This window comes from Solanum dulcamara, chromosome 1, assembly GCF_947179165.1.
Source record: "Solanum dulcamara chromosome 1, daSolDulc1.2, whole genome shotgun sequence".
Taxonomy (NCBI): domain Eukaryota; kingdom Viridiplantae; phylum Streptophyta; class Magnoliopsida; order Solanales; family Solanaceae; genus Solanum; species Solanum dulcamara.
Genome location: NC_077237.1, coordinates 44,878,731 through 44,905,395, shown reverse-complemented (window position 1 = coordinate 44,905,395; position 26,665 = coordinate 44,878,731). Strand labels below are relative to the sequence as shown.

General features: G+C 36.5%; 1 protein-coding gene across 2 annotated transcripts; it reads left to right on the top strand.

The window, feature by feature from the left end:
* Nucleotides 1-7,705: 7,705 nt before the first annotated feature.
* On the top strand, nucleotides 7,706-19,223 carry LOC129880151 (uncharacterized). 2 transcript variants are annotated; one of them, XM_055954170.1, is made up of 12 exons: nucleotides 7,706-7,793; nucleotides 8,228-8,327; nucleotides 10,673-10,800; nucleotides 10,875-11,025; nucleotides 11,162-11,271; nucleotides 12,363-12,446; nucleotides 12,681-12,729; nucleotides 12,841-12,932; nucleotides 15,704-15,836; nucleotides 16,094-17,117; nucleotides 18,318-18,428; nucleotides 18,529-19,223. In XM_055954170.1, exons 2-12 carry the CDS (start codon nucleotides 8,232-8,234, stop codon nucleotides 19,131-19,133), a joined length of 2,583 nt encoding a protein of 860 aa, XP_055810145.1. In that variant the 5' UTR covers nucleotides 7,706-7,793; nucleotides 8,228-8,231; the 3' UTR covers nucleotides 19,134-19,223. The 2 variants fall into 2 exon arrangements, with proteins under 2 accessions (XP_055810145.1, XP_055810071.1); XM_055954096.1 differs by lacking the exon at nucleotides 7,706-7,793 and adding an exon at nucleotides 7,835-7,969.
* Nucleotides 19,224-26,665: the final 7,442 nt, after the last annotated feature.

Here is a 26,665-nt window from a genome sequence, read left to right as displayed (position 1 = left end):
TATAACTTTGCATAATCTTTTGCGGTATCAGTAGTCTTAACCGCCAAGAAGTGAGCTAATTTCGCTATTCTATCCATAATCACCTAAATGGAATCGTGTTGCTTTCGGGACCTCGGCAAGCCTGTAATAAAGTCCATGTTGATCATATCCCACTTCCATTCCGGAATTTCTATGTTTTGGGCTAAACCACATGGCCTTTGATACTCAACCTTCACCTGTTGGCAATTCGGGCACTTGGAAACAAATTCCGCAATATCCCTCTTTATCCCACTCCACCAATAGATTTCCCTCAAGTCATGATACATTTTTGTGAAGCCTGGATGAATAGAGTATCTAGAACGATGCGCTTCGGCCATAAACCTCTCTCGAATATCATCAACATCAGATACACACAATCTACTTTGGTACCTTAACACATCATCTCCCCCTTTGGTGAAAACCATCACCCCTTGTTTTTGAACAACTTCCTTCAACCGGAGGAGGACGAGATCCTGATCTTGTTTCTCCTTTACCTCTGCTACAAGTGAGGACGTAGCCCCATCTCGAACGTTTACTCCATCTTTATTATTCTCTTCAAGTCGAACTCCCAATCGGGCTAATCTATGTACCTCCTTCGCCAATTCCCTCCTTCCCTTCTCCACATGGGCAGTGCTACCCATGGATAACCTGCTAAGAGCATTAGCAACAACATTAGCTTTACTCGGATGGTAGAGGATGCTCATGTCGTAGTCCTTGAGTAGCTCAAGCCATCTCTTTTGCCTCAGGTTGAGTTCCTTCTGGCTGAAGACATATTGTAAACTCTTGTGATCGGTGAATACGTCAATATGAACTCCATACAAGTAGTGGCGCCAAATTTTAAGCGCAAATACCACAGCTGCCAGCTCAAGGTCATGAGTTGGGTAATTCCTCTCATGAACCTTAAGTTGTCTCGAAGCATAGGCTATCACCTTCCCCCTTTGCATCAACATACAACCCAAACCAATTATAGATGCATCACAGTAGACCACAAAGCCCTCTGTCCCATCGGGCAAGGTCAGGACAGGAGCAGTGGTTAGCTTGGCCTTCAGTTTCTGGAAACTCTCCTCACAAGAATCGGACCATTGGAACTTAGCCTTCTTTTGAGTCAGCTTAGTCAATGGTGATGATATGGATGAGAATCCCTCTACAAACCTTCGATAATAGCCGGCCAAACCCAAGAAGCTTCTTATCTCTATCGGGGATGTGGGTCTGGGCCAATTCTTCATAGCTTCAATCTTCTGAGCATCAACCTGAATACCATCTCCAGACACAATGTGGCCTAAGAAGGCCACTGATGCAAGCCAAAATTCACATTTAGAGAACTTTGCATACAATACCTGGTCTCTCAAGGTTTGTAAAATGACTCTAAGATGATAGGCATGCTCCTCTTCATTCTTGGAGTAGACCAGAATATTATCTATGAATACAATCACAAACATATCAAGATATGGTTTAAACACCCGGTTCATGAGATCCATGAAAGCTGTGGGGGCATTTGTCAACCCAAAGGACATGACCAAAAATTCAAAGTGGCCATAACGAGTCCGAAAAACGGTCTTCGGAATATCACACTCCCTCACCTTCAACTGATGGTAGCCGGATCTCAGGTCTATCTTTGAGAAACACGTGGCACCCTGAAGTTGATCAAATAAATCGTCTATTCTGGGGAGAGGGTATTTGTTCTTTACGGTGACCTTATTCAGCTGCCTGTAATCAATACATATTCTAAGGTACCTATCCTTCTTTTGCACAAATAGTACCGGAGCACCCCATGGTGAGACACTCGGCCTAATGAATCCCTTATCTAACAAGTCTTTCAATTGTTCTTTCAACTCCTTCAACTCGGCCGGAGCCATTCTATATAGAGGGATTGAGATAGGTTGGGTATTAGGAAGAACATCAATCTCGAAGTCGATCTCCCTATCAGGAAGGACTCTAAGAAGATCCTCGAGAAAGACGTCGGGAAACTCATTGACAATCGGAACCGACTCAAGAGATGGAGACTCAATATTGCCATCTTTTACTTGGATAATGTGATAGATACACCCTTTTGAGATTAGCTTCCTAGCCCTAAGGTAAGAAATAAACTTACCCTTAGGCATAACAGGACTACCCCTCCACTCTATGACAGCTTCGTTCAGGAATTTGAACTTGACAACCTGAGTTCTACAATCAATAGAGGCATAACAGACATAAAGCCAGTCCATGCGAAGGATCACATCAAAACCAACCATGTCCAACTCAACTAGGTCGGCCAAGGTATCTCTGTGATGAATTGACACAGTGCAATCTCTATAGACTCTCTTAGCTAAGACAGAATCACCGACCGGAGTAGCTACACTGAAAGGCTCAAGAAGACATTCAAGAATTTTATTGAATTTACTAGCCACGTAAGGAGTCACAAAAGATAAGGTGGCACCCGGATCCATCAATACATAACAATCAAGAAAAGAGACTTGAATCATACCCGTCACGACGTTTGGAGAGTTCTCTTGATCTTGGAGACTACCCATGGCGTATAAATGGTTTGTACCTCCCCTCGTGCCTGAAGTGGTGTCCCTCTGATCACCCCTAGCCGGTGGTGCGGTAGTAGAGAACTGGGCCATGTCTCCCCATGCTGGACACTCTCTCTGAAAATGGTTTATTTGGCCGCATTTATAACAACCGACCCTCCCCGCTCTACACTCTCCCAAGTGGAGCTTACCACACTTGACGCATGGTGGCTTCCCTTGCGAACCTTGACCCACGCTAGCTTGGGATTGAGAACCCTGAGGTCTGAAATTCTAGTGACTCTATCCTTGCCGGTCATACCTGTTCTGCGGCATAGGTGCACTTGCGGTAGATGAGGGATAATTGGGAGGCCTCTTCTGGAAGAAGGGCCTGTTGCCCTTGTTTTGCCTCTGCTCATTCTCATGCCCAACTGATCTTGCCTTCTTGCTCAGATGCTCCTCTCTGTCCTTTTTCTTCTCATCCTCTACTTGTTGAGCATACACCATTAGTCTGGAAATATCCATCTCGGAGATTAGCAATGCCGCTTTGCACTCCTTCTTCACATGCCTTCCTAACTCGGAGACGAACTTCCTCATCTTCGACCTCGCATCTGGGATCATTTCTGGAGCATACCTGGACAGTTGGATGAACTTCAGGCCATACTCCTTAACTGTCATACCTTCTTGTTTCAGATTTACAAACTCCTCCACATTCGCTTCCCTCAATTCTCGAGGAAAGAAGTGGTCAAGAAAGGCTCCCTCAAATTCATCCCACCTAGCAGGTTTAGCATCCTCACCCCTACCTTTCTCCCATTGGTTATACCAGATGTTTGCCACATCCTTGAGTTGATAAGACACCAACTCAACCCCCTAAATTTCTGTAGCATGCATAGCTTTCAAAATTTTCCACATCTCATCAATAAAATTTTGGGGGTCCTCATCAACCTTCGAACCCGTGAATGCTGGCAGATTCATTCTCAAAAAGTCTCGAATTCTGGCAGAAGCAGACGACTCTTGGGAACTAGAGCTAAGAGTCGGCAAACTCTGGTTACCATTTCGGGCAGCCACTAATTGCATGAGCATTGCAATCGCCCCATGAAATTTTACCTCTGATGTGGGCGCAGGTGGAGTAGCAGACACTTGAGGTACCTCCGCATACCTCGTAAGTCGGCCTCTAGCCTTTACTGGACGTACCTCTGATTGGGGCATCTCGGCGTTATCAACGTTTCTCTGTCTAGCCATATATTTAGGAGGCATTATCTGTAACGTACAAACGCACGAATTAGAAAGGAGTTTTATAGAGTTTAACTTTATCGCACGAATTCCAGAGTATGAAAGAAGTGAAACAATTCCTAATGTCTTATAGCCTTCATATTATAAGTGTGGTGCACAACACACCCATAAGCAAGACTCTACTAGACACGGCTTCATAGACTCCCTAGGACTCTTGAACTCTAGGCTCTGATACCAAGTTTGTCACGCTCCGAGAGGGTACCCTAGGCGTGGCCAGCACTCGAAGGCCATTTTTGACCTCCGAGCGAACCACCTGGTCCAGTCACACGTTCATTCAATCACATTCTCTTAGCGAAAAACTCAATTAAGGATATACTGTTCATAAATTAGGGCCAAAGGCCAAACAATCATCAGCTCGACAAGAAATTTTAAAAAGGACTACTCAAAAGAACAATTCAACATTTCTACACTTCGGTCTATGAAGCCTCTATCTACAATTTAGAAGGTGCCCATGACAAGCCCAAAGCTACCAACAATCAAAATAAAGCAAGTGACATCAGAACTATACAAGAAGAGCTCAACATCCTCCGGAACTAGGAGGACTCACCGCTAGTTAGGAGGGGGTGGAGATCTTCAACGGAGCACCGGTTGATGATCTCTGGTACCTATCTCTGTATCATGAAATGATGCAGGCCAAATGGCGTCAGTACGTGGAATGTACTGGTATGTAAAATGGCCAAATGGAAGGACATAAAGGAAACATCAATTCTATCAGAACTCAACTCAAGAGAAATAACAACTCAATCAAGTGTCCTAGATCTAAACAAGAATACGGTTTAGACGGGACCAATCACATACCATTCAACTCAATTCGACTCAAAGTACTATAAAGACTTATGTGGGAGTTTCTCTTATCCGATAACCATCACTTATGAGCCAATGACAGTACAATAAGCCGACGTTGTTGCCGCATCCATTCATGCTTTGTTAGGGCATGAACGAGTCAACCAATCATGGATCTAATCCAACCAAGTCCTATAATGTCAGGACAAATATTTTAGGGAAACATCCGACTTTAACGGTTCAATCCCCTCCTACATTTGGCGATATAGTTATTGGGTTCGAGTATGGACTTTACTCTTACCCAATTCGGTGCTCAATACTTCTCTCAAGACTCAATGCTCATAAAAACTCCATCCAATCGACTCAATCAAATCATATCGACAAGTCTCATTTAAACCTTGTCAACTCATCCACTCTAGCTCAATCAATCATCTCTAAATCACATCTTTCAAGAGAAATTTAAAGGCACATTTATAGCAACATGTAAACATAACCAATCATTTCCTCTATCTATTTAATCAATCTTTGAATTTCATCACAACTCCAAGGCTTTAAATCCACAATTCAAGATAAGCATCATTTTTAAGAAAATAACATCCTCTATCATAATCCACATAGTTAGGAAAATCAATAAAACATATTTAACAACTCATCTTCATTAACTCATACTCACACAAAAACTCTTTTTGGAAATTCTTGACTAAACCTCATCAACATAGCAAGAATTATTCTAATAGACAACAAAACTCATTTGAACACAACCCTAGCAAGAAACTCCATTTCTATAGGCATTTATCCTCAAAGAAGGTATAGGGCACATGGGTGGACTCAACCCATGTTTTAGATAACCTTACATACCTTAGTGAAGACTTGAAGAAAACTTTATGGTTGGGTCTTCAATGGAGAACTCAAATCTTGAAGCTTTTGAAACACTTCTTGTTAGAAATGGGGAAGAAGAAGAAGAGAGAGAGAGAGAGACTCCTAGGGCTTTTAGAGAGAGAGAGAACTGGGAATTATGATCCCAAAATGACCAAGGGTGATACATATATAATTTGGGTAAATTCCCAAATTGCCCCTCCTCAAAAGTTCTGAAAATAGGCTAAAAATGCTCCTAGCGCAATAGTGGCGCGTCGCGCCAGTGCAGCGCCAGGCCGATTACGCCTAAAAACCTGCACACCTGATAGTGGCGCGCCGCTCCAGGGACCAAACTACTGAGGCATGTTCCTGGCGCGATAGTGGCGCGTCGCGCCCTTACAGCGCCAAGGCCATATTTTCTAGGTTTTGGAAATTTAGCCTGAAAACCCCTGCACACCTCGTAGTGGCGCGCTGCACCAGGGACCAAACTAGTGAGGCATGTTCCTGGCGTGATAGTGGCGTATCGCGCCACTGCGGCGCCAAGCCCAGATTTCCAGTAGTTGAACCCCAGGCCTGAAATCCCTGCTGTGCTAGTTCATCTTAGGATCGACATATTTTTTGATTCCGAACTCCAAAAGTTACATTCTTGGTGGATTTGGAAAGAAGACTCGACGACCTTTAATTTGATAGGTCGTGGGCCACCCAAATTGTCGTCTTTCAAAAGATAGGGTCGTTAGAAGTTGACCCCTTATACGAACTCATCCCAAGACTTAGCCACGACGAATCTCTTGGATTTAATTTGGTCCTAGGGGCCCTTGTGACCCCACATCACTTCTAACACTTCTCAATTTCTCAAGGACTCGTCTTAACTCATGCAAATGCTCCACAATACTCGAGTTCGACCCTACCCGAATACAAGAAGGGTCCAACTCTTAGGGAAATTTTTTTAGGGGTGTTACATTTTGATACAATCAAATAGAAAGCCCCAAGGGCGCCATATTCTAGGAGCCCAAACTATGTGATTGAATAAATCCTCCTACGGGTCAAGGGCTCCTTCTCCCTCCCCTTCTTCAAACTCCGATTCATATTTTTCATAGAGAAATCTCCGATCAAGGATAGACCAAGAGCCCTTTTGCTTCATATCTAAGGGATTCCTCGATTCGGGCCGAAGAAGCAATGTCACTGGATCATTATCAAACTAACTGCAATCTTTTTCTATCCGTGAAGATCCCACTAGAGCGCCCTCTTCTTCTAATAGGCCATGACCTAGATCAGAATCATTCTTAACGAGTCCATAAAAAATGATTCTATTTTTTCATCGAGTACGGATAAAGACCAAAGATCTTGAACGATTGATCCGGCAGAACAACTCAAAAGATAAAAAAGTATCATTAATCTCTTCATGCTCGTTCCAAGATCGAAGTACCATTTGTACAAATAAGAATCTCCTTCGTTACATGATTTCTTCTTCATATAGATAGATATAGGATCTATGGGGCAATTACTTAAAAGTACATTTTGTGCTATATCCCTTCCTATCTGATAGAAAAGGATCCCATATATATACATATGTTTCTAGATATCATGGTGGCATTGACGGTCTACATAGCATTACTTGATTATATATATCATGGTGATCTTGATGACCCACATATGATTTAGTTTCTATATGAATTGTTAGGAATGACTGAGTTTATTGCAGGTTATGTTGACAGGGGCTTGTCGGCCGATGACTTGCTTTTAAGTCGAGATATACTTGCCTATTTTCTTAATTTCATAATTGGTATCATGCTAATAGCTTAGTTGTCCAACAAGGGTCGACTTAGGGTCAAATATGACACCAGATGCCATTTGCATCCCTAAGTTGGGAGTGACAATACTGAAGTCCCAACTACAAATAAAGTGTTAATTAATTTTATAGTCTTTTTGTAAATTTATATTTTTTATAAGCAAAATTTATTTTAGGGTGTGTTTGATATGTAGGAGAAAATATTTTTAATTTTCTCATATTCGGTTGGTAATTTTTTTTTACAATATTTTAATGTGAAAAATATTTTTTTAGAAATGTGAAAAATGATTTGTCTAGTAGAATTAGGAACAATAAATTCCACAAATGGCATTCCACATTGGTTGTATCTAGATAATTAATGAAAAAATGATCTTTTTCTTTCTTTACAAATTATATAATAAATAAATCTTTATCTTAATTTTTAGTTTTCTACAACAATAGAAAATGAAAAATATATAACAGGGAATATCAAAATCCATCCATAAACCTGTGGCTTTCAATCCTCTGTTGGTTTTTCGCGTCACTTTCTCTTTCTTCTGGCAATTTTTTCTCACAACAAATTCATTGTAAGTATTTTTTTGGGTTCTCGCACACAATATATTCATATAACTTATTTTCTAAAAATATTTCTCTCACTAGCCGAAACTTCTTTTTTAATCTAAAAACCCTAATCTCCATTGAAATTTTTTCATTCCTTTTTCTTCAAACGACCTGCATTTGCTTTGCATTTGGCGCCAAAAATGTATGTTGATGCACCGCTTTTGTTGTCTTTTTCCTTTGTGTTCATGGAAAATGCCGTATCTTTTTCTTCTGTGTAATTTCTTTTTTCCTTTATCCCTGAATGTTATCTGCTGTTTAGGTTTTAGAACAGTTGGCATTTGGTTTGTTTACATTTTCGTACGTACATTTGGTATATAGGAGGAAATTTTTTGGCTGTGCGGTTAATGTATTATGTTGAGCTTTTTATATGTACCAAGGACTGAAATTTATTGATTGATAGGACAATGATGAGCAACGAAGAGGAGAAAAGGTGTCCTCTTTGTGCCGAAGAAATGGACTGGACTGATCAGCAATTTAAGCCTTGCAAATGCGGTTATCAGGTCTGATTTCTTACAAGTTCCTGCCTTTTTCAGTCGAATTGAAAATGAAAGAATAAAGAGTTGGTCTGGGGTCTTTTTTATTTTGGTATATGTGTTTCCAAGTTTTGATAGATAGTGTGCTACCTGGATTGAGCATCACTTAAAATTAACCTAGAGATCAGTTGAATTTCAATTTTTGGCGCAATACTTACCTATTCAAGTAAATAATTTCGTTTTGTTTATAACCCTGGTGTTCGGGCCTCAAACTAATTCTATGGTGTATATTCTACCTTCCACCAGCATAGTTCTGTTAATTCTGTCCACAAAGCATGAACGAATGTGAAGAAATCACCAATTTTTTAATTTTAGTTCTGGTTTTATTTTTTGTCTTTCTTTAATTCAAACTCTTATGTATTATGAAATATGTTTGGGTTTATGAAAATTTTATGACATATTTTGACTGCTTTGGAAATTTGATGTTTGTTGCATGTTAGTAGAATTCTATCCTTTTTTTTTGATGATTAACGAATAGAATTGTATCTGAAACAATTATTGATCTAGGTCGGTTCTTTTCACAGTTCCTTTCTAGTTGTAGTTGTTTGTTTTGAATGTAGAAGATTAAAATAAATGCCTTATGATCTTGTTTTGATTAAGTGGGTGTTTGGATTGGCTTATTTTAAGGGGCTTTTGGCTTTTTAGTTCTTTTTAAATTTTTATGATTAACTAATAGATGGGATGGGGATAAAGATAAACGTGTAGGAAAGTAGAAATTTTCATCTTTTTCTTGCAATTACATCACCCCAACAGTTGTTCTTCCCTTCAAAGTTTAAGCATTATAAATGTCCAAAAACGGCCATGTACTTTCCTATTGAAAAAAAAGCCATGTACTTTCCATCCACACAACAACATTTTCGAAGAGTCTTAGCAAAATAGCCTTCCAAGTAGTTCTCGTGCTTCTAAATACAACTTATCTGAATGGGTGAATGCTCAAACTAGTGTTTTTAAAAGCGAAAATGCAAAAAATAAAAAGGTCCATGGTCTTAATAAAACAAGACGTAAAGCGTGCTTTTTTAAAGTGAAGTGCACGGAAATTTAGAACTTAAACCTACCAAATATATATGAATTTGGAACTGCTACTACTACAATAATTAAATTACAATTGTCATCATTAATTCAGCATCCAATTTACAGTATGCTAACATTAGTCGAACTCCTTAAAGTTGAAATTTAAAGAACCGGCTGCTTCTCATTTGGATCAGTGTGCGCGTGATGTTTGAAGTTCACGGCTTCACCCCTAGCTTTGTATTGCTTCCTCTCTTTAAGCGACGAAGCAATGTCTTTAACAAATTCAAACTATTGCTTTAAATACTTTCATAATGGGCTACTTTCGAATTGATCTGGATGTAAAATGTCATTCTCCATTTGCTCATGTTATTCCGGTTAACATAAGGTGATCCTACTTACGCTGGGAGTTCTTTTCTCCATTGCATGTTCGATCTTCATCCTGAAGTTTCAGAAATAGATGTAGTAACATACATAGAAGACCTTATGATGTTAACTGAAGCTTACATCTATGCTCCTCTATGCTGCCTCCAAAAGAGTGATAATTGTTTGGTACTGCTTTCACAACTCTTTCTAATTTTTGTCTAATTACTGCATGCTGAATCTTAAAAAGTTACTTTTGTGGGGGTACTGCATGATATTGTAAACTTATTCTTTTTCCGTAATTGGCACTTTTGTCATAAACTATAATCCTGAATTCACAAAATTTCCAGTTTTGGAAGATCTTTATTAGCGGCTAAATCAATGGTAGGTCTACTCTATTACTTAGTAGTGGATTGGAAGTTAAATTCTGTGAGATCTATCTTATGTAGGCACTAGTGTGGTGGGTATCTTTTTATGCATAGAGTCCTCTCAAATGTTGATCTAGTAAAGACTTCTATTTGAAGGAGACATGTAAGCATATAATTATGATGGGCATGAAGTTATTCTGTGCTGGGGAGTGCAGATGATGGTTTCATACTTCAATTTTTGATCCAGTCTAAAAGTTTTAGCTATGTAAGCGAAATTACATTTTGATTAGATGCTAGCTAGCATAGTCCATTTGTGAATAGGCTGTACTTAATTTGTGCATTTTTCAGGCCTCCTAGTCCTACTTCTATCTGGTTGGCATTTTTCCAAATAGTTCTGAAGATGTCATCTTCGTTGTTCAGAGAAATGTTGGGGAGTTAATGAGACAACCTCTTCAACTTCTTTCTTGATACTGTTATTCTTTCACTGCTTTCTGAAAGGAACATCAAATTAAGATGTATCAAGATTGTCAATGAATTCTGTTTTTGTGGGTTTCTAACTTTTATTCACTATAGGTGTGTGTTTGGTGTTGGCATCACATAATGGACATAGCCGAGAAAGATGTGTCTGAGGGACGATGTCCTGCATGTCGAACCAAATATGAAAAGGATAAAGTTGTAGCAATGCAAGCAAATTTTGAAAGGTAATTTCTTTGATTGAGTAATTTACTTCTCAAGGTGTTGGAGACAGAATGTAACTGACAATTTGTTAAAACAGGGCAGGGAACACCAATGTGAATCGGAAAAGTAAACCACCAAAGGCAAAGCCAAAAGCTAATGAAGTCAGGAAGGATCTTGCAAATGTTCGGGTCATTCAACGTAAAATGGCATATGTGACTGGGCTGCCTCTTGGTATTGCGGATGAAGATGTACGGAGCTTTTATCTTGTTATTCATTTGCTACTTTTAAATGTCACTTTATTGAATTCTCCTTTACCATGTGCTCGAAGGTTTCTTTATCTTAAATTTTCTTGTATTAAGAAAAAGTCTTATATTTCTTGGGCAGCTCTTACAACGGAAGGAATATTTTGGGCAATATGGGAAAATTTCTAAAGTTTCTCTATCTAGGACTGCCGGTGGTTCAATCCAGCTATTTACCAATGATACTTGTAGTGTGTAAGTTTGACATATGTCTATCATCTTGGTTATGTGTTGTTTATAACTGTTGGGTTTTCTTGTGTTTGTTTATTTCCTTTGGACGATTCAACTTCCCCAGTTGTCTCAAGTGATTAAACTTCATTTTCTTGCTTTCATCTACCTTAATATTTTTCATTTTTCATTTTGCTTTTTTTCTTTCCTGGTGCAGATCTTATTGCTGCATTATGATTTTATTGTTAACCTTATTTGACAGTTAAATGGTTTGAGTCTCTAGGTCCTTTTGAGAATTTTATTTTCATGTGTTAGTTTGAAGTTGTTACACCATTCTTTTAAAATCTTGATTCCGACACAGTTCTAGAGTGTATGAAAAATTTCAATTGCAAGGACTTGAAATCTTTGACGTAACTTTTCTGCTCTTTACTGGCTTAAATATAGATTGCAATATGGAAATTTCTAGTCTGCTATGAATTATTGTATAAATTGAATATATTGACAATTTGGCATACAAACTCCTTTTATAGAAAACCTGTTTCTGAAATTTAAAACCATTCTATTATAATTTCAGCAGTGATGTCACATTACAACAGTGATGTTCTGGTTGATTACCACTGGGAACCTAGACTAAGAAAAAATTAGGCTGTATTGTGATCTCTAGTTTTTACCTATGAAGGCATCTAAATGAGTGGCTTTAATATTACCTTACATAAAAAAGTGATTTTGCAGAATCATGCAGTTTGAATTTTATTGTAGTAGAGAGTCTAAAATGTTGTACATGATAGATTGTAAGATCTGTCACTACTTATCAAAAGGATTGATTGTAAGAATTGTCATTAAAATATATTGCAGTGAAAACTGCATTTTGTGGACAATGGAAGGTTTGATTGGATTTCTGCTTGTTGTTTGTCCAGTATTTATGGAAGTTAAAAGGGTTGAGCTGTAGGTTCTATTAGATGATGATAACAGGATAAAATCCATGTCATCTGGACTTGTCTATTTCTAGGGGGTGCGTAACCTGTGGTAAAATTATTGTTTGATTGTTTTTTCCCTTTCCGAAAAATGTTGTTTGCCTCTATAATTGTTTTTCTTTCTGTCTTTTTTCTTCCTTGCAGATATATTACATATTCTAAAGAGGAAGAGGCCATACAGTGTATTCAATCTGTACATGGTTTTGTCCTGGAAGGAATGTATTTGAGGTAAGGACCTACCCATCAAATTATCGGCAAATTTATTCTTTAGTGACAATGTGAAAATTGCAATTTAGAGAACCTCTAATTTGTCTTATCAAAGGTAATTATTCATTATTAGAAAATATAGCTCAAGTATAGCGAAATGGATACAAAGGATTCATATCACTCCAGCAGGTTTCGGGTTAAGGCTAGTTGATTGATTGATTTTAATTTAGTGACAATGTGAAATGGCCCTTGCAGAGCATCGTTTGGGACTGCAAAATATTGTCATGCTTGGTTGAGAAACACGGTACAGTACATGGTGCTTCTTAACTTCATTTCTTTCTGTTATGCCCTTTGTGGAAGAATGTGAAAGCGACCAACGTAATAGAAATGTTGACACGGTGCTTCTTTTTTCCAGCCTTGCAATAATCCTTCTTGTCTATATTTGCATAGCCTTGGCGCTGATGAAGATAGTTTTGGTAAAGATGAGGTAGCTGCAATTCATACAAGGTATTGGCCATGCAAACATTTATTTTGCTGTCCTCCAAATTTAGACATGCTATCTTGGTTGCATTTCTGCTACTAATTGAAGTGCTTCTGTGATCCTCAAATTAAAGTTGACTGAGAGCATTTTATTACTGGATCCCTGTGATAAACTTTAACTTCCTATATTCTTTTTGCAAGTATGTTCTTCATGTGGAGTGAATAACAGCACATAAAAGAAACATTGGATCTCAGATTGGCTGAGTGAAATTACTATGTCCAAATTTAATCATTTACCTGTAAAATTTACATTATTGTTTTTTCTAGCTGCTGACTTTGTCATTCTTTGACAAGATAGATACTCATGTGTTATCCAAATAGATATTATTTTGTACAACTACATGTGAGATTATTCTAAGTAGGCATTTGGACATAAATTGAGTGATATTTGAAGTTAGTTGAAAAAGGGTATTTGAAAGTTGAAGTTGTGTTTGGACATGTATTTCACTTGAATAAATGTTGAAGTTTTGTTTTGTTTTTTTTTACTTGAAAAACTGGTTCATTGAAAATCTTTTTTTTTTCAAGTTTGGAGTTAAAAATCGACAAAATGTATAAACAAACAGGTTGATTTTTTTCTTTTGACAATGGCAAAAACAAAGTCTGGCCAAATGAGCCGGCCCTAAGATACTTGCAATTTCTTGAATGTTTCTCATGAAGATAAATGAGGAAACTCAAGCAGCAGATAGCTACATCTAACTAGTTTTATATTTGGCCCAACAAGTTGCAATATGCTGCATCTGTTTGCCTTTATTGATCCGCTGATTATTGCTTTGAGTGTTCTCCATATTTGGAAGTTTTATTTTACCGAATACAAAAAAGTTTGTAAACACAATTTGGCAAGCCATAGGGGTTCGAAACCATTATTTTGTTGATATTCTCTAGTTATGATAGTTCAAATGTTATCAATTGTGTTTCTAGAGGATAAATATCTTAATCTGTGAATATCATGTTAAAATTGTTTGCTATACATTTGTTTGTTACTTGTTATATATCTTGGTTCCAGCTCTAAATCTGACTCCTCATTTTTTATGTGTTTCTGCAATCTGATTGTTTATTTCTGCTATAAGTTTAGTTTGTAGATTTAGGATCGGGAACCTTAAGTATTACTAAGGTTGCCTTGGTGTTGGATGAATTAACGCGACAAATCCAAGGTGAGGTGCAATGGTGTATGTTATTTGCGGATGACAGTTCTGATTGAGTAGTCTTGTGGTGGAGTTAATGCTAAGCAAGAGGTTTGGAGAACAGACCCTAGAGCCTAAAGGGTTCAGGTTGAGCAGCACCAAGATAGTATACTTGGAGTGCAAGTTTAGTGACGTAAAACATGAGGTTGGCGTGGAAGTAAGGCTTGACACAAGCCATGCAAAAGAGAGGAATTTTCAAGTATATTGGGTTCGTTATTCAGGGAAATGGGACAATCGAAAATGGAGGCTCGCATCCGAAGTGTTGTGCAATAACAAGGTGCCGCCAAAACTTAAACACATGTTCTACAGAGTGATGGTTAGACCTACTATTTGTATGAGGCAGTGTTGGTCGGCAAGAACTCTCACATTCAAACGATGAAAGTTGTGAAAATGAGGATGTTGCGATGGATTTGTGGGCATACTAGATAAGATTAGAAATGAGGATATCCAGGACAAGGTGAGAGTGGCTTTAGTGGAGGACAAGATGCGGGAAGTGAGATTGAGATCGTTCAGACATGTAAAGAGATGCATAGATGCCTCAGTACGGAGGTGTGAGAGGTTTTAGGAGAGGTAGAGGTAGGCCAAAAAAGTATTGGAGAGAGGTGATTAGATAGGATATGACACAGTTCCAGCTTACTGAGGAGTGAGGACATGACCTTAAATAGGAGGTTGTGTAGGGAACAAATTAGGGTAGGAGGTTAGTAGGTAATAGTGCATTGTCTTGCTATTCGTCCACACTAGTACTCGTAGTATTGCTCCTGTAGTTTCTTCTCCGTCGATTTCTATTTACTATCTATTGTTTCTTGTATTTTGATTTTGTTGTACTTACTGTCCAGAATACTTTATGCTTTGTTATGCTTTCACTTCCATTTATTCTTTTTTTTTGACTGCTTTGGACTGTTTTTCCTTCAGCCGAGGATCTATCGGAAACCTCTCTACCTCTGCGGTAGGGGTAAGGTCTGCGTACACTCTATCCTCCCCAGACCCACTTTGTGGGAATACACTGGGTATGTTGTTGTAGCCTTATGTATTACTAAATGTTATGAACTTGTTACCGTTGCATTGAAGTTACACTTACTGTCTACCAAGCCAGACCTGCCAACATATGGGGAGTGACATAACTGGTGTTTCTCACTTTCTTGGATCTTGTTTTGTGAATGAGTCTACTATCATCCTGTTAGTAACTGTGGATGATTATGTTGCATTTTTGGGTTCATTCATGGAAGGATTTTGCTACTTTGGAACAATAGTGAGGTCACAGTATGTACTGTTCTCATTTTCCAGAATATATTACTGTCTCATCTTAGAAAGTTACAAGGTCTCTTGCTAAATGGATGTTGTAGTAATTGGAGATCTGATCTTGCATAACATTTCTGATTGAATGTTTTTATATCATTCTTTATTGAACCCTCAGAGGTTCTGGAAGTTGAACAATATTTCTTTTTCTGGCCTATTACTTGCATAGATGAAAGGTTGTTTGTATTCCATCTTTATTGGGTGATAAATTTCTCCAAGGGTGTAGCTAACTGGTGGTTTTTCACTTTGGCGGTTATACAGGAGTAGAGTCCAACAAATTGTTGGTGCCTCTAGTAGCGCAATGAAGCGCTCAGGAAATGTCTTGCCACCTCCAATTAATGAATTATCCTGTTCTAGCTTTACTTCTATGGAGAGTTCTACCATTCAAAATGCAGTAAGTGTAAAAAATTTGGTATTTAATTATGCTTGGTGGTAGTAAATTCCTTTATCAAAGCATCTAAGGAAATCAGTTACTCTAGTTTTCGGTGAAGTATGCTATATTTTTTCTCTATTACAACAGTAACGGTACCTGGTGTGGTCCCACATATTTTTCTCTATTAAGTTCTGATATTATGGTAGCTACTATTTTTTGATATCTTGTTGCTTGAACTGCAAATAATCTCACCAGATGTTTTTTATGTGCGATTTTAGGGTGCAGCCAGTGATATAGTGAATCACAATAGCTATATGGCTCGTGTCATCCCTTATAGTGATAAAGATGAAGATGCTGGTGACACCAATAGAATGTCAACTTCTGTAGATGTTGGACTGTGTAATAGTTCTGGTGCAGAGAAAGATGGAAATTACAGTGAGGACAGTAACATTTTGGATTTGTGTTCCAATAGATCTCCCGTAACAATTAACAAAGATAATCATGCTCAAGAGCCATATTCTGATACATTGCTTTCTGAAGTTCCATCTTCTAACCACCTTGTCAATCATCTGCCAAGGGATCAAAATTCTATAGAAATTTCAGATGAACCATTCAGAGAAGACTCTATATCTTTTGATGGTCAACCATCGAAGGATTCAAATAGTATTAGTCAAAGGGCATTCCTTATGTCCTCTCATTCTGCTAAATGCACAGGGGATTCTGGTGGTCATTCGCTAATGCATAGGAGGACATGTAGTCTGAGTAATAATGGCACGGAGCATAGATCTTTACATAATGAAGCGGAAGAAGCTTCTCCACCACTTTCATGTAAAAATTCGACACTAATTGATGGATTACATGATTTGAAATTTCAAAGTTCTGTCAAATCTGATACTATTTATAGAGGTTCTAACTCATTCTCCAATGAAGAAATAGTAGAGCACCTGCGAAGGACTGAAAATGATTGTTTGAATAATTATGATGAAAGTTCTGCATTCAGTCCTGTGAAGAACAGTATAATTTCGAACATTTTAGCTATGGACTTTGGTTCACGTGATGATTCCCTGACCTTGCGTCACAGTTTAACTGGCTTGTGTAATGAATCTAATGGGCAGCATGATTCCTGGAAATTCTTACACAGTGGTCAAGGGTTGTCATTTATGAAGCAAGATGGATCTTCAAGTCAAAGGGCTGATTTGAGTTCTTCTTCTAGTAATATCAGTCTGATATCAAATCAGTCATCCATCCTTCATGACTTCCGAGAAAATAAAGAGCAGCATATGCTTGATTCTCAGTATCAGAGTAAGTTCCAACATAAATTTTCCTTTATTTGATGACTAAAGTAGTTGATTTTTGCTGCCTCAGTTTGTCATTCATGGACCTGTCTTCCTTTTGGATTCAAGTGGCTATGTCCTACGTTGTTTACTATTCTATGATATATTCTCCTGTACCAATTAGACAAGATATTTATGGGGAATGGGAATGGGACTGCAAAGGGCATGAACTTGCCAGCAGGGATGGGGAGTGACTTGCAGGGCTGGTCCAGGTAGAATAACATCTTTTCCTGCAGTTGTAGAGAGGGGTGGAGTTCAGGTTTGGGTAAACAAAATTGTAAGGCAATTTAAAGCTGGCCCCAAAGGAAATATTTGATTGTAAAAATTGAACCAGGACTCAGTTAATACAGCTATTCTCAGACTCTGCCTTCTCAAGTCCTTCCTCATTTGCCACTGTTGCGTGCCAAAACTCCAGCAGCTACCCTCGTTTCAAGCATATTATGCCACCACTCTAGACCATAAAGTTCTGTTCTCCCTGCCATGTCTAGATTGAGCCAAAAGGATCCACGTTCAACTCAGAGAAACAGAGTTTTAAGTACACAACACAATTAGAAAGAGGCAAAAGGGGCGGGGGCCCAGGTGTCTTGTAGGGAATGCACGGGGTGTTGTGGGGAGCCTGACATCTTTTGTCAGTACAAGATTGAACAGGGGAGAAGGGGCAGTTTGGGGAGGGGCTTGGGGCGGGGTGGGTAGAAGCAAATGCGCTGGCCCATCCCAATTGCCATACATGGTTACAATTATTCTAAACCAGGATTTAACTAGTTTTTTCTAACCTTACTGTTGCTTGTGTTCTTCTGGCATTCAAAATTAAATTTGCTTTGGTATGTTTCAGACAAGTATTTTAGTCAATGTTTGATTGTCACTTTTTTCATTCAACAAGTTAAAACTCTTGGCAGCACTACAAGGAATGTAAAAAACGATACATCGTTTTTCTGGTTCTGTTTGGTATAGATCTCAAGGTAGGGGTCAGTACAGCAAATTGTACTCCAAGTAGGAATTACGTAGTACTTAATATGTGCATGTGCATTTTCATGACTTTTGTGATGGAACCTACCAACCTGGTGTACCATGGTATTGCTGAGCATCATAACAGGGAAGCATTACATCATTGATAAGTTTTGCACGCAACTAATTTTATCAAATTGAATTTGTTGATCTGCCCTAACAGTCTCGAGACCAAAAGGTATGGCACCACCCAGGTTCTCAATATCCTCTAGGGACCTGCCTCCTGGTTTTCCATTGTCTGATGAAATTGGTGGATTCCCCCGTACTCTCTCTGGTAATTCACCTGTCCTGCCATTGTGTATTTTAATGCCAAACTTTCTTCTGTTTTAAATAAAATTGATAGTAGTTTCTTTCTGTTGCTTTTATCTATGCAGGAAGTCAATTAGTAAATAGTTCATCAAGTTTGAATCACCACCCTCCATCAATTAGAAGCTTTAGCAGTGCAGGTGACACTGATTTTGTTGACCCTGCCATATTCAGCTGTGGTAAAGGCAAGCCAACAAATGGTTTCAGTATCTCAGGTCCGGAAATTGGGTCACAGAGGAGAGCTTTGGAAGATGAGGCAAGACTCTGGCTTCTGATGCAACAAAAATATGCTGATCAAGATGGGAAATTCTCTCATGTTCGTGCTTCACAAACTCCATCTGCATATCAGGACCAGAGGTTTCATGGTGCAGATGAATATGCTGGCACGAACAATGTATATGGATTTTCACCTAGGCTGGTGGATCAAGGCCAAAGCTTAGATCAATCTTTGTACACACATTTCTCCCAGCTGAAGTTTGCTAATGGCCCCATTTCTAACGGCTATCAGCATGACGTCTTGGGAAATTTCCAATGTAGGAATGAGGTGGACGGGATGGCAGATCTTCAGAGAAATGAGAAATTAGGTTTCAACAAATACTATACTGGGTATGGAAATCAAACATTCCAGGGGTCCGGGTCAGGTGATGTATTTGCCAGGGTGTTTGGGATGTAAATTCTCATTTCTCTGAAAAATGAAACTGTCATAGTTACTTTATTGCTATGTAGTGTGAGGAAATTATAAATATGTTACTATTTAATACTACATTGTTCTTGGCTGTTTTTGGGTTCTAATTGGGGGGTAGGTGGGTGGTGGTGGAGGTATGGTGCTTTTATAAATCTTCCGGGGCAAGGGCTCTCTTGCTCCCTCCCCTTCAAACTCCGGGTCATAATTTTTATCGAGATATCAAGGATTAATCATGCCTTAGGGATTTCTTGCCTCGGGCCTGGAGATGGTAATTGGGCAGAACAGTTGTGGGGCCGTGTGGGTTATAGCATTTGCGGGGTAGGTTGGGTACAAAAAAATTTGAAAAAAAAAATATGCGGCTATGTAGGTTGGGATTTAGGGATGGTAATTGGATAGGACGGTTGTGGGGCGGTTGGGTTATAGCCTTTGCTGGGTGGGGGTTAAAAAAATATAGAAAAAATTATGCGGATAAACAAATATATATTAATTAATTAGCTAATATAACTATAATAAATTAATTATGGCTCGTGGGAAACATCTTAGATGTAATTACAGTTTGAATTTTGTATAATTCATGGAATTATACAGTTGAGTTTTTTATAATTCGCGTGATTTATACAAACGCTGTGTGTGAATCCAATTGTATAGCGAAATATATAAACACTACAAATTGTATAGTGAATTATACAAACGTAAATGAATTGTATAGTGAAATATACAAATGTTATACATAAACTGCGAATTGTATAGCGAATTATACAAGCATATACATATTCTGCGTGAATTATACACACACTGCTATAACTATAGATACGAAATGTAATTAACAAACTATAACTATAAAATATAATTAAAATATTTTTGAGTGTTTGTTCGAAATTTTCCCAAAAATATATGCGGGTATGCGGGTTGGGGTTTGATACTAGTTATTCACTAGTTGGATGGTTCTTCAAATACAATTGCCTTGCTAAAAGCTACAGTAGGATTACTCACCCTATGATAGTCAAGATCACTAGAGACAAGAAAATGTCCAAAAGAGTTTTAGACGTTTGTTGCATATGTTAATTATAAGAAATTAACCTCAAACCAGATAGTTGTTTATAATAATAAATGAATCAAAATGTGATTTGAAACTTATATTGGCCAATATTATTTTTATTTTAATGGAAATTTTTTGAACTAGGCAGATTTTGGAACTTATTCATTGAAAACAGTTATAGTTTAAAAATATTATTAAAAAAATAATATTTTAGTTGTGTAGCAAATTAATGATATTTTAAGTTAGTTCCTAATTTAACTTATTTTTATCTCACTTTTGTATGTACAAATTAATTTTTTTCTCTTTCTTTCAATTCTCTCAATGTCTCTCCAATTTTCAAATTAATTCAAACTGAATTTTTTTTTCTTTCTAATTCCCCCCTTTCTTCTATTCTTCCCGCTTCTCTCTCATCCATTCCCACTTATTCTTCTTTTTTCTCAGAAATTGGAAGAATATCCTAAAAGATTTACACAACAGTCCCATTGATTCAGGTATCCTATTTTTGATATGTATCTTTTGCGATTTTTTTCATATTTTTACGAATTCGTTTTGTATATTGGATTTTGTTTTGCAATTTTTTATTTTTTTTTGTGTGTGTAGATTCTTAGTTTGTATTATGTAGAATTTCTTTACTTAAGAAATATATTTGCATCCATATTTGTATTCTCCTACTATTATAGTCTTCAGGATTATGCCAATTAAATTGAGTTTGTATTCTTTTCAAAGTTATTTCAATTAAATTTCTATATTTCTATATTTCTATTATTTTTGTTTGTATTCATTATGATACTTGTATTCTCCCATTTATATTTGTATTCAAATTAATTTGCATGTCTTTTGTCATCTAAACTTGTATTCATGTCTAATCTGTATACTTAAGAAGAAATTTATTTGTATCCATGCATATTTACATATTCAAAACATACATTTATAATAATAGTAAGCTTCTCAAAAAAATGTACTCTTATTTGATTTGTATTCCAAAAACATACACATAAATGTATTCTAATTCAATTTGTATTCCAACTATCAAACAAACAAAAAATTAAAACATTCAACCAATAAGTATTTGTATCGATCCCAAGCCAAACATCTTACAAAGTAAAAAATGTATTTCGAATATTAATTTGTATTCTACAATGTATTATATTGAATATACAATTTGTATCAAATCACTTATACTCACAATCAAAATATATTTTTCTAATAAAACTGTAAATTATCATTCCGAAGCACTTTGAACTCGAAATTAAACTTTCAATTTATGAGTTCAATACCGTTTCAATATGTATTTAAACTTTGAATTTTGTATATAAAAACTAATCGAATTCGAAATTTAATTCCAATCTAATTCACGAATCATCATACCTGATCAAGTATAGCTCGAAGATCAAACTGTAATTACTCTAAAATTATGTATTTCAATGATTTTTTCCAGTCTATTATCTACTAATTTTTTATTCGAAATCTTCTTCACTGATGTCGATCTCCTTTTTTGCAGCAAAATTCTTGAACAATTGCGCTGCCTTCTACGAAAATGGAAGATAATCAATGAAGAATTCGATTTCTCTAATGGAGGACGAGGAAGAAGAGAGAAAGAATTTTTATAATCAAAAGGAGATTGTCCACTTCTCTTTCCTACTTTGGGACATAATTAATTATATTTTTCAGCATTATTTACCTAATTTAAGAGATTCTCTCCCTTGATTTTCTCTAATTTGTTATTTCTAAATTGTATTCTATTAGTTAAATTAAAGAAAAAAATACATAAATAAGCTCCATAGCAAATCAAAATATAGCTATTTTCAATAAATATTGAAAGTGTAGCTAAGAGGTCCTATTAAATACTAAAATGTGGTTGTTTTAAAATTTTTCCCTATTTTTATTCTAATGTTATGTAGCACGGATTCATGCAGGATGGGGCAGGCAAAAATAAAATATTATGCTATGTGGGGCAGGGTGGGGCAAAGTCTTTGGGGGTATATGCAGATTTGCCCCTCCCCCGCCCCATTTGCCATCCCTACTCAGGCCTGGGCCATGAACTAGAGTAATATCGTTCTTAACAATTTTGTGTGATTTTTACCCTGCTCATCCGTAGGAATGCCCCTGTTTTTTAATTTTTTGTCCTCAAATTCACGGGCTCTAATTTTTGCCATTTAACACTTAAAAGTAATTAAAATGCAGACAAGAATATGTTAGTATTTTAGAAAATAAATTCTCAAGGGAAATAAATTTCGCAAGGCAAAACAAAAAGTAATTTGCAAAGCACATGTTATGTCCCTATACGCTATAAGTTAGTGTATGAACTTTACTTAAGAAGTTCATACATTTGCAAGCAAAATAAATTCGTAAAAAACATGTTATGTCCAATAAGACATAAGTTAAGTATATGGACTTTACCATGCCTTGCGATTTACTTTTTACCTAAGGCATAACTTGTGCATAGGGCATAAGTTTAGTAGTATGAACTTCTTTTTAAGGCATAAAATTCATTAATTGAATTATGCCTTGTGCCTTGGGACATAAGTTTAGTTTTAAAATATTATGCCTTTAAAAGTACATAAATTGAACTTGCCTTGAGACATAAGTTCAGCAGTATGAACTTGTGCACCAAGAGACAAGTTCAATAGTGTAAACTTGTGCCTTATAAAACATAACATGTGTCTAGCGATTTTTTTAAATTAATATTAAGAGTAAAGGTTTGCTTTGCGAATTAGATAACACTGAACTTATGTTTCAGGGTGTAACACCCCTTAAAAACGTTGTATATGATGTTCCAATTCTCGATGAAAATGATATCGCTTCTATATTTTGGGTATAACTTTTAATAGGATGATCCAAATTAGCTGATTCAAATTTTTGAATAACCCCAACATCATTACCTACAACTTTTGTGAATTTTTTCATCTGAATGAGCGAAAAAAGAGAGCCGAACTCTCTTTATTTTGGGATCGGAAAGGTAGACCATATTTTAAATTCCGGAGGTTAAGTAAGTCAAATAAATTAATTGTTGCAAGACATGGTGCTGTGATGAAATGCAGTGTTTGCAGAAGAAAAATCTTATCTTACTGTAGGATGCTCTAAATCAGTTGATTCTTGAACGACATGAAAGTAGACTTCTAGAGAAGAAATTCATATGAGACACCAAATTCTAATGAGGAAGTTATTTTTTTCAAATGCAGCTACGAAAAAGGGTATTCCGTTAAAAGAAGATTCATCTCACCAACCATGAAATGATTTAGATCCATTTGACATTACCCATGACATCAATAGTCCTCCATTTGACATCACTCATGACATCATAATCTTTCATTAAATTTTTAGATTTTTCTTTATTATTTTAATTATTGTTAGGTCTCTCCTTCACACCTATAAATACCCACCTTATTTTATTATTTTTTTCATCAAGCTTTGTCATGCAACTCTTCTTTCTATACACTTATTTACTCATTCTCAAAATATAATTTTAGTTCTTAGTAGTGTAGAAATAATATTATGGTGATTCATATACTTCGGGTAATACACAAAATGCTCCGAGGAGGAGAAAATGCTAGGATTCAAGAGTGTTTATCAAGTTTTTCGATTCTGAGTATCGCTTTGGATTCCAGGTATGTAAGGCTTCAATGAGTGTATTCCTTCCACTCTCATGCCTTAAGTATTTTAATTATATGATAAATTATGTTTATTTTCTTTAAGCTTTACTCTAAGTTATGTGGGTGTTTATCCATGGGTTCTTCCATCTATGTAAGTTCAAAACTCTTTCAACTAAATCTCTTGATTTCAAGTAGGATTTTCTTATGGGTAATTCTTATTTTTACTTAATAGCATGAATCATGGTTAAACTAATGATTATTGATCTATTTTGATGCAAAATGATTTCATATGTATGAATTGATGGTTTGCAAGTATTTTCTCTATTTAACTCTTTAAAGGTTCTTGAAATTCATGGTGGGTTATTTAAAATATGATTTTTAATTGATGGATTTCAAAGTATTTATGTATAATTTCATTTACATTCATGTTTGAAAGTTGAAGTAATTTGAACCCACCTAGTTTTACTATGTTTTCAATGAAGTTTGACTTGCAAGCTTTGACTCCAAATGAATGTTTATGAAAGCAATAACTATGATCAAAAGGGAGTCTTATGAAATGATATGAATGATGAATTCTTTATGCAATAAGGACAATTCTTGTATATTTGCATTACCAAAGGTTTTAATGAGCTATTATCTACCGAATATGATGTTTTGAATTCTCAAGCTATATGCTATGACTATTTTGAAGTATTAAACTATTCCGTGGGATTGACTTAGCACCAAATGAGTCATTGAGGTGAGATTCGGTAAGAGAATCCTTGTAGCAACCCTTTGTATCATTAACTATGTGCCAACTAGGAGCCCTTGTAGGCTTACGCTAATGGATCTACAAATAGCCTTTAAAGTTAAAGTTAAAGAAATGAATGAAGTTGACGGAGTTCTACCCGACAATTAGTCTTCCCAGCCAATGTAGGGGGGTTATGTTGGATTCCATGTAATACCTCACATGGTCTTAAATATCGATTATGGTCAGTTTTCCATAAAATAAATATTTTAAAGGATATCTATAAGATTGATTATGCATGCATTGCATTATGTTTCATATAACATAAATGTTTTAATGTTTCCTCAATGTTCATGCATGCTTAACTTAGTATATTCAAAGTACTAACACATACTCTTTTGTCTACATGATATCACCATGTAGGGACCGGTTCTCCTCATCGTTCTCCTCCATGTGGCTAGTTGAGATTTTGTTTGAAGACTACTTTTGATGAGTTTCCATTTTCTGAGAACAATACTCCTTTATCTTTCTAGCTTATGATATGTTGAGATCTTTAGACACTTACTATGACATTTCTTTCTATTATGATTGAGGGTGAGCTAGGGACTTGTCTTAGCCCCGTTAAATCTAAAAGTTGAGGTATTGTTGGATATATGTAAGTTGAAGATTTACTATTATGATTTCTGCTTGTTTATTTATTATCATTACCTATGAATGGCTAAAAGAATTCTAAGAGGCTTGTTTTAGGTACTTTTGAGTTTCTCATTCGCCATGTCACGTCTAGGCCCTAGGCTTGGGTTGTGACACAGGGCAAACATTCTCCAAAAAGATTTGCCTAGTGAAATTAAGTCATAGATACTTTGGAAAATAGTTCATTAAATGTGAAATAGAAACTATAATTAAACACCATAAATTTATGGGACAAAAAATTAAAAACTACTCCAAAATAAGAGTAGTCCATGCAAAAACTTGATTTTTGCCGTCATGTCTTTTTCCATATCGTTGGGACAACTTGTACAGTTTGGGTATAGCATGATTCATTCTTTTCTTATTCATTTGTAATTGAAAAGTCGTTTGGTACATCCATGACAAATTGAACAAGGTTAAAAAATTCCACAGGATCATTTGCACAAATATCCCTATTTTGAGGTGGTTTTTAATTGTTGCCCCTAAAAATATTGGTATTTATTTTTATCATTGAAATTATTAAGGCGATAAACCAAAAAAGCAATGAAATATTGTAAGACAAGAAAATTTGCAAGGCATAAGTTCAGTTAAAGTTATGTCCTATGCATAGGTTCAATTACACAAGTTATGCCTCAGGGCATAAGTTCAGTGGCATAAATAATGCCCCCAGGCAAAGGAAATTAGGCCCAAGGCACATGTTATGCCACAATACATAAATGCAATGGCACAAATTATGCTTGAAGGCAATAAATTAAGTTCAAGGTACAAGTTATTCCTCAAGGCATAAGTTTAGTGGCCAAAGTTATGCCACAAGACATAAGTTTTGTAACACCCCGCCCATTCCGAATGCTTAAATTAAATCATACTTTTGGGATTAGACTAAGAGTGCTTAATATGATAATAATAATTTTAATGTGGTATTTGAATCGCACAATGGTTGTTTGTTAAGTTTTGAAGTTAAGAAAGTTGTAAAACAAAATTTGACAAAAGTTATTGTAAATTGCTTTCATAATTTTCTAAAATTTAGGTCAGATGTCTTAGAGAATTTCCCAGAATATACTTTGAGTTAGGGGGGTTATTCACCCACCATCTAACTCTAATAAGGTGTTTGAGTCTAGTTTCCAACACATTGAACTGTTTGCCAATACGACTTCAAAGTAGAGAGATATTTATATTTTACGAGATTACACAAACAAGCAAGTGATCTGAGCCCCTAGGTTGGTGGAGGCTTATAAAATCTATTTTTCTTTGTATTGATCTCATTCTGCCACCCAAAACCAGAAAACAGAGCATAAGACTTGAAAAACTCCATAGATGTTGATGATCTTACCTTTTGCATGACGTTGTGAGCCCGTTATTTTTATATAGTTTTCCCCATCGATTTTGTAGTGTAACTCTGTTGCTGTTGTGGAAGCAGGGGTTATGCTCTGTGGAAAGATCTTGGGAAGTATTCTGAGTTTGATAGAAATTTAAG

Excerpts from the sequence above, each read along its gene's own strand:
- LOC129880151 (XM_055954096.1), top strand. Across the intron at positions 11,272-12,362 it reads ACCAATGATACTTGTAGTGT|ATATATTACATATTCTAAAG; the intron begins GTAAGTTTGACA and ends TCTTCCTTGCAG. Across the intron at positions 12,447-12,680 it reads CTGGAAGGAATGTATTTGAG|AGCATCGTTTGGGACTGCAA; the intron begins GTAAGGACCTAC and ends TGGCCCTTGCAG.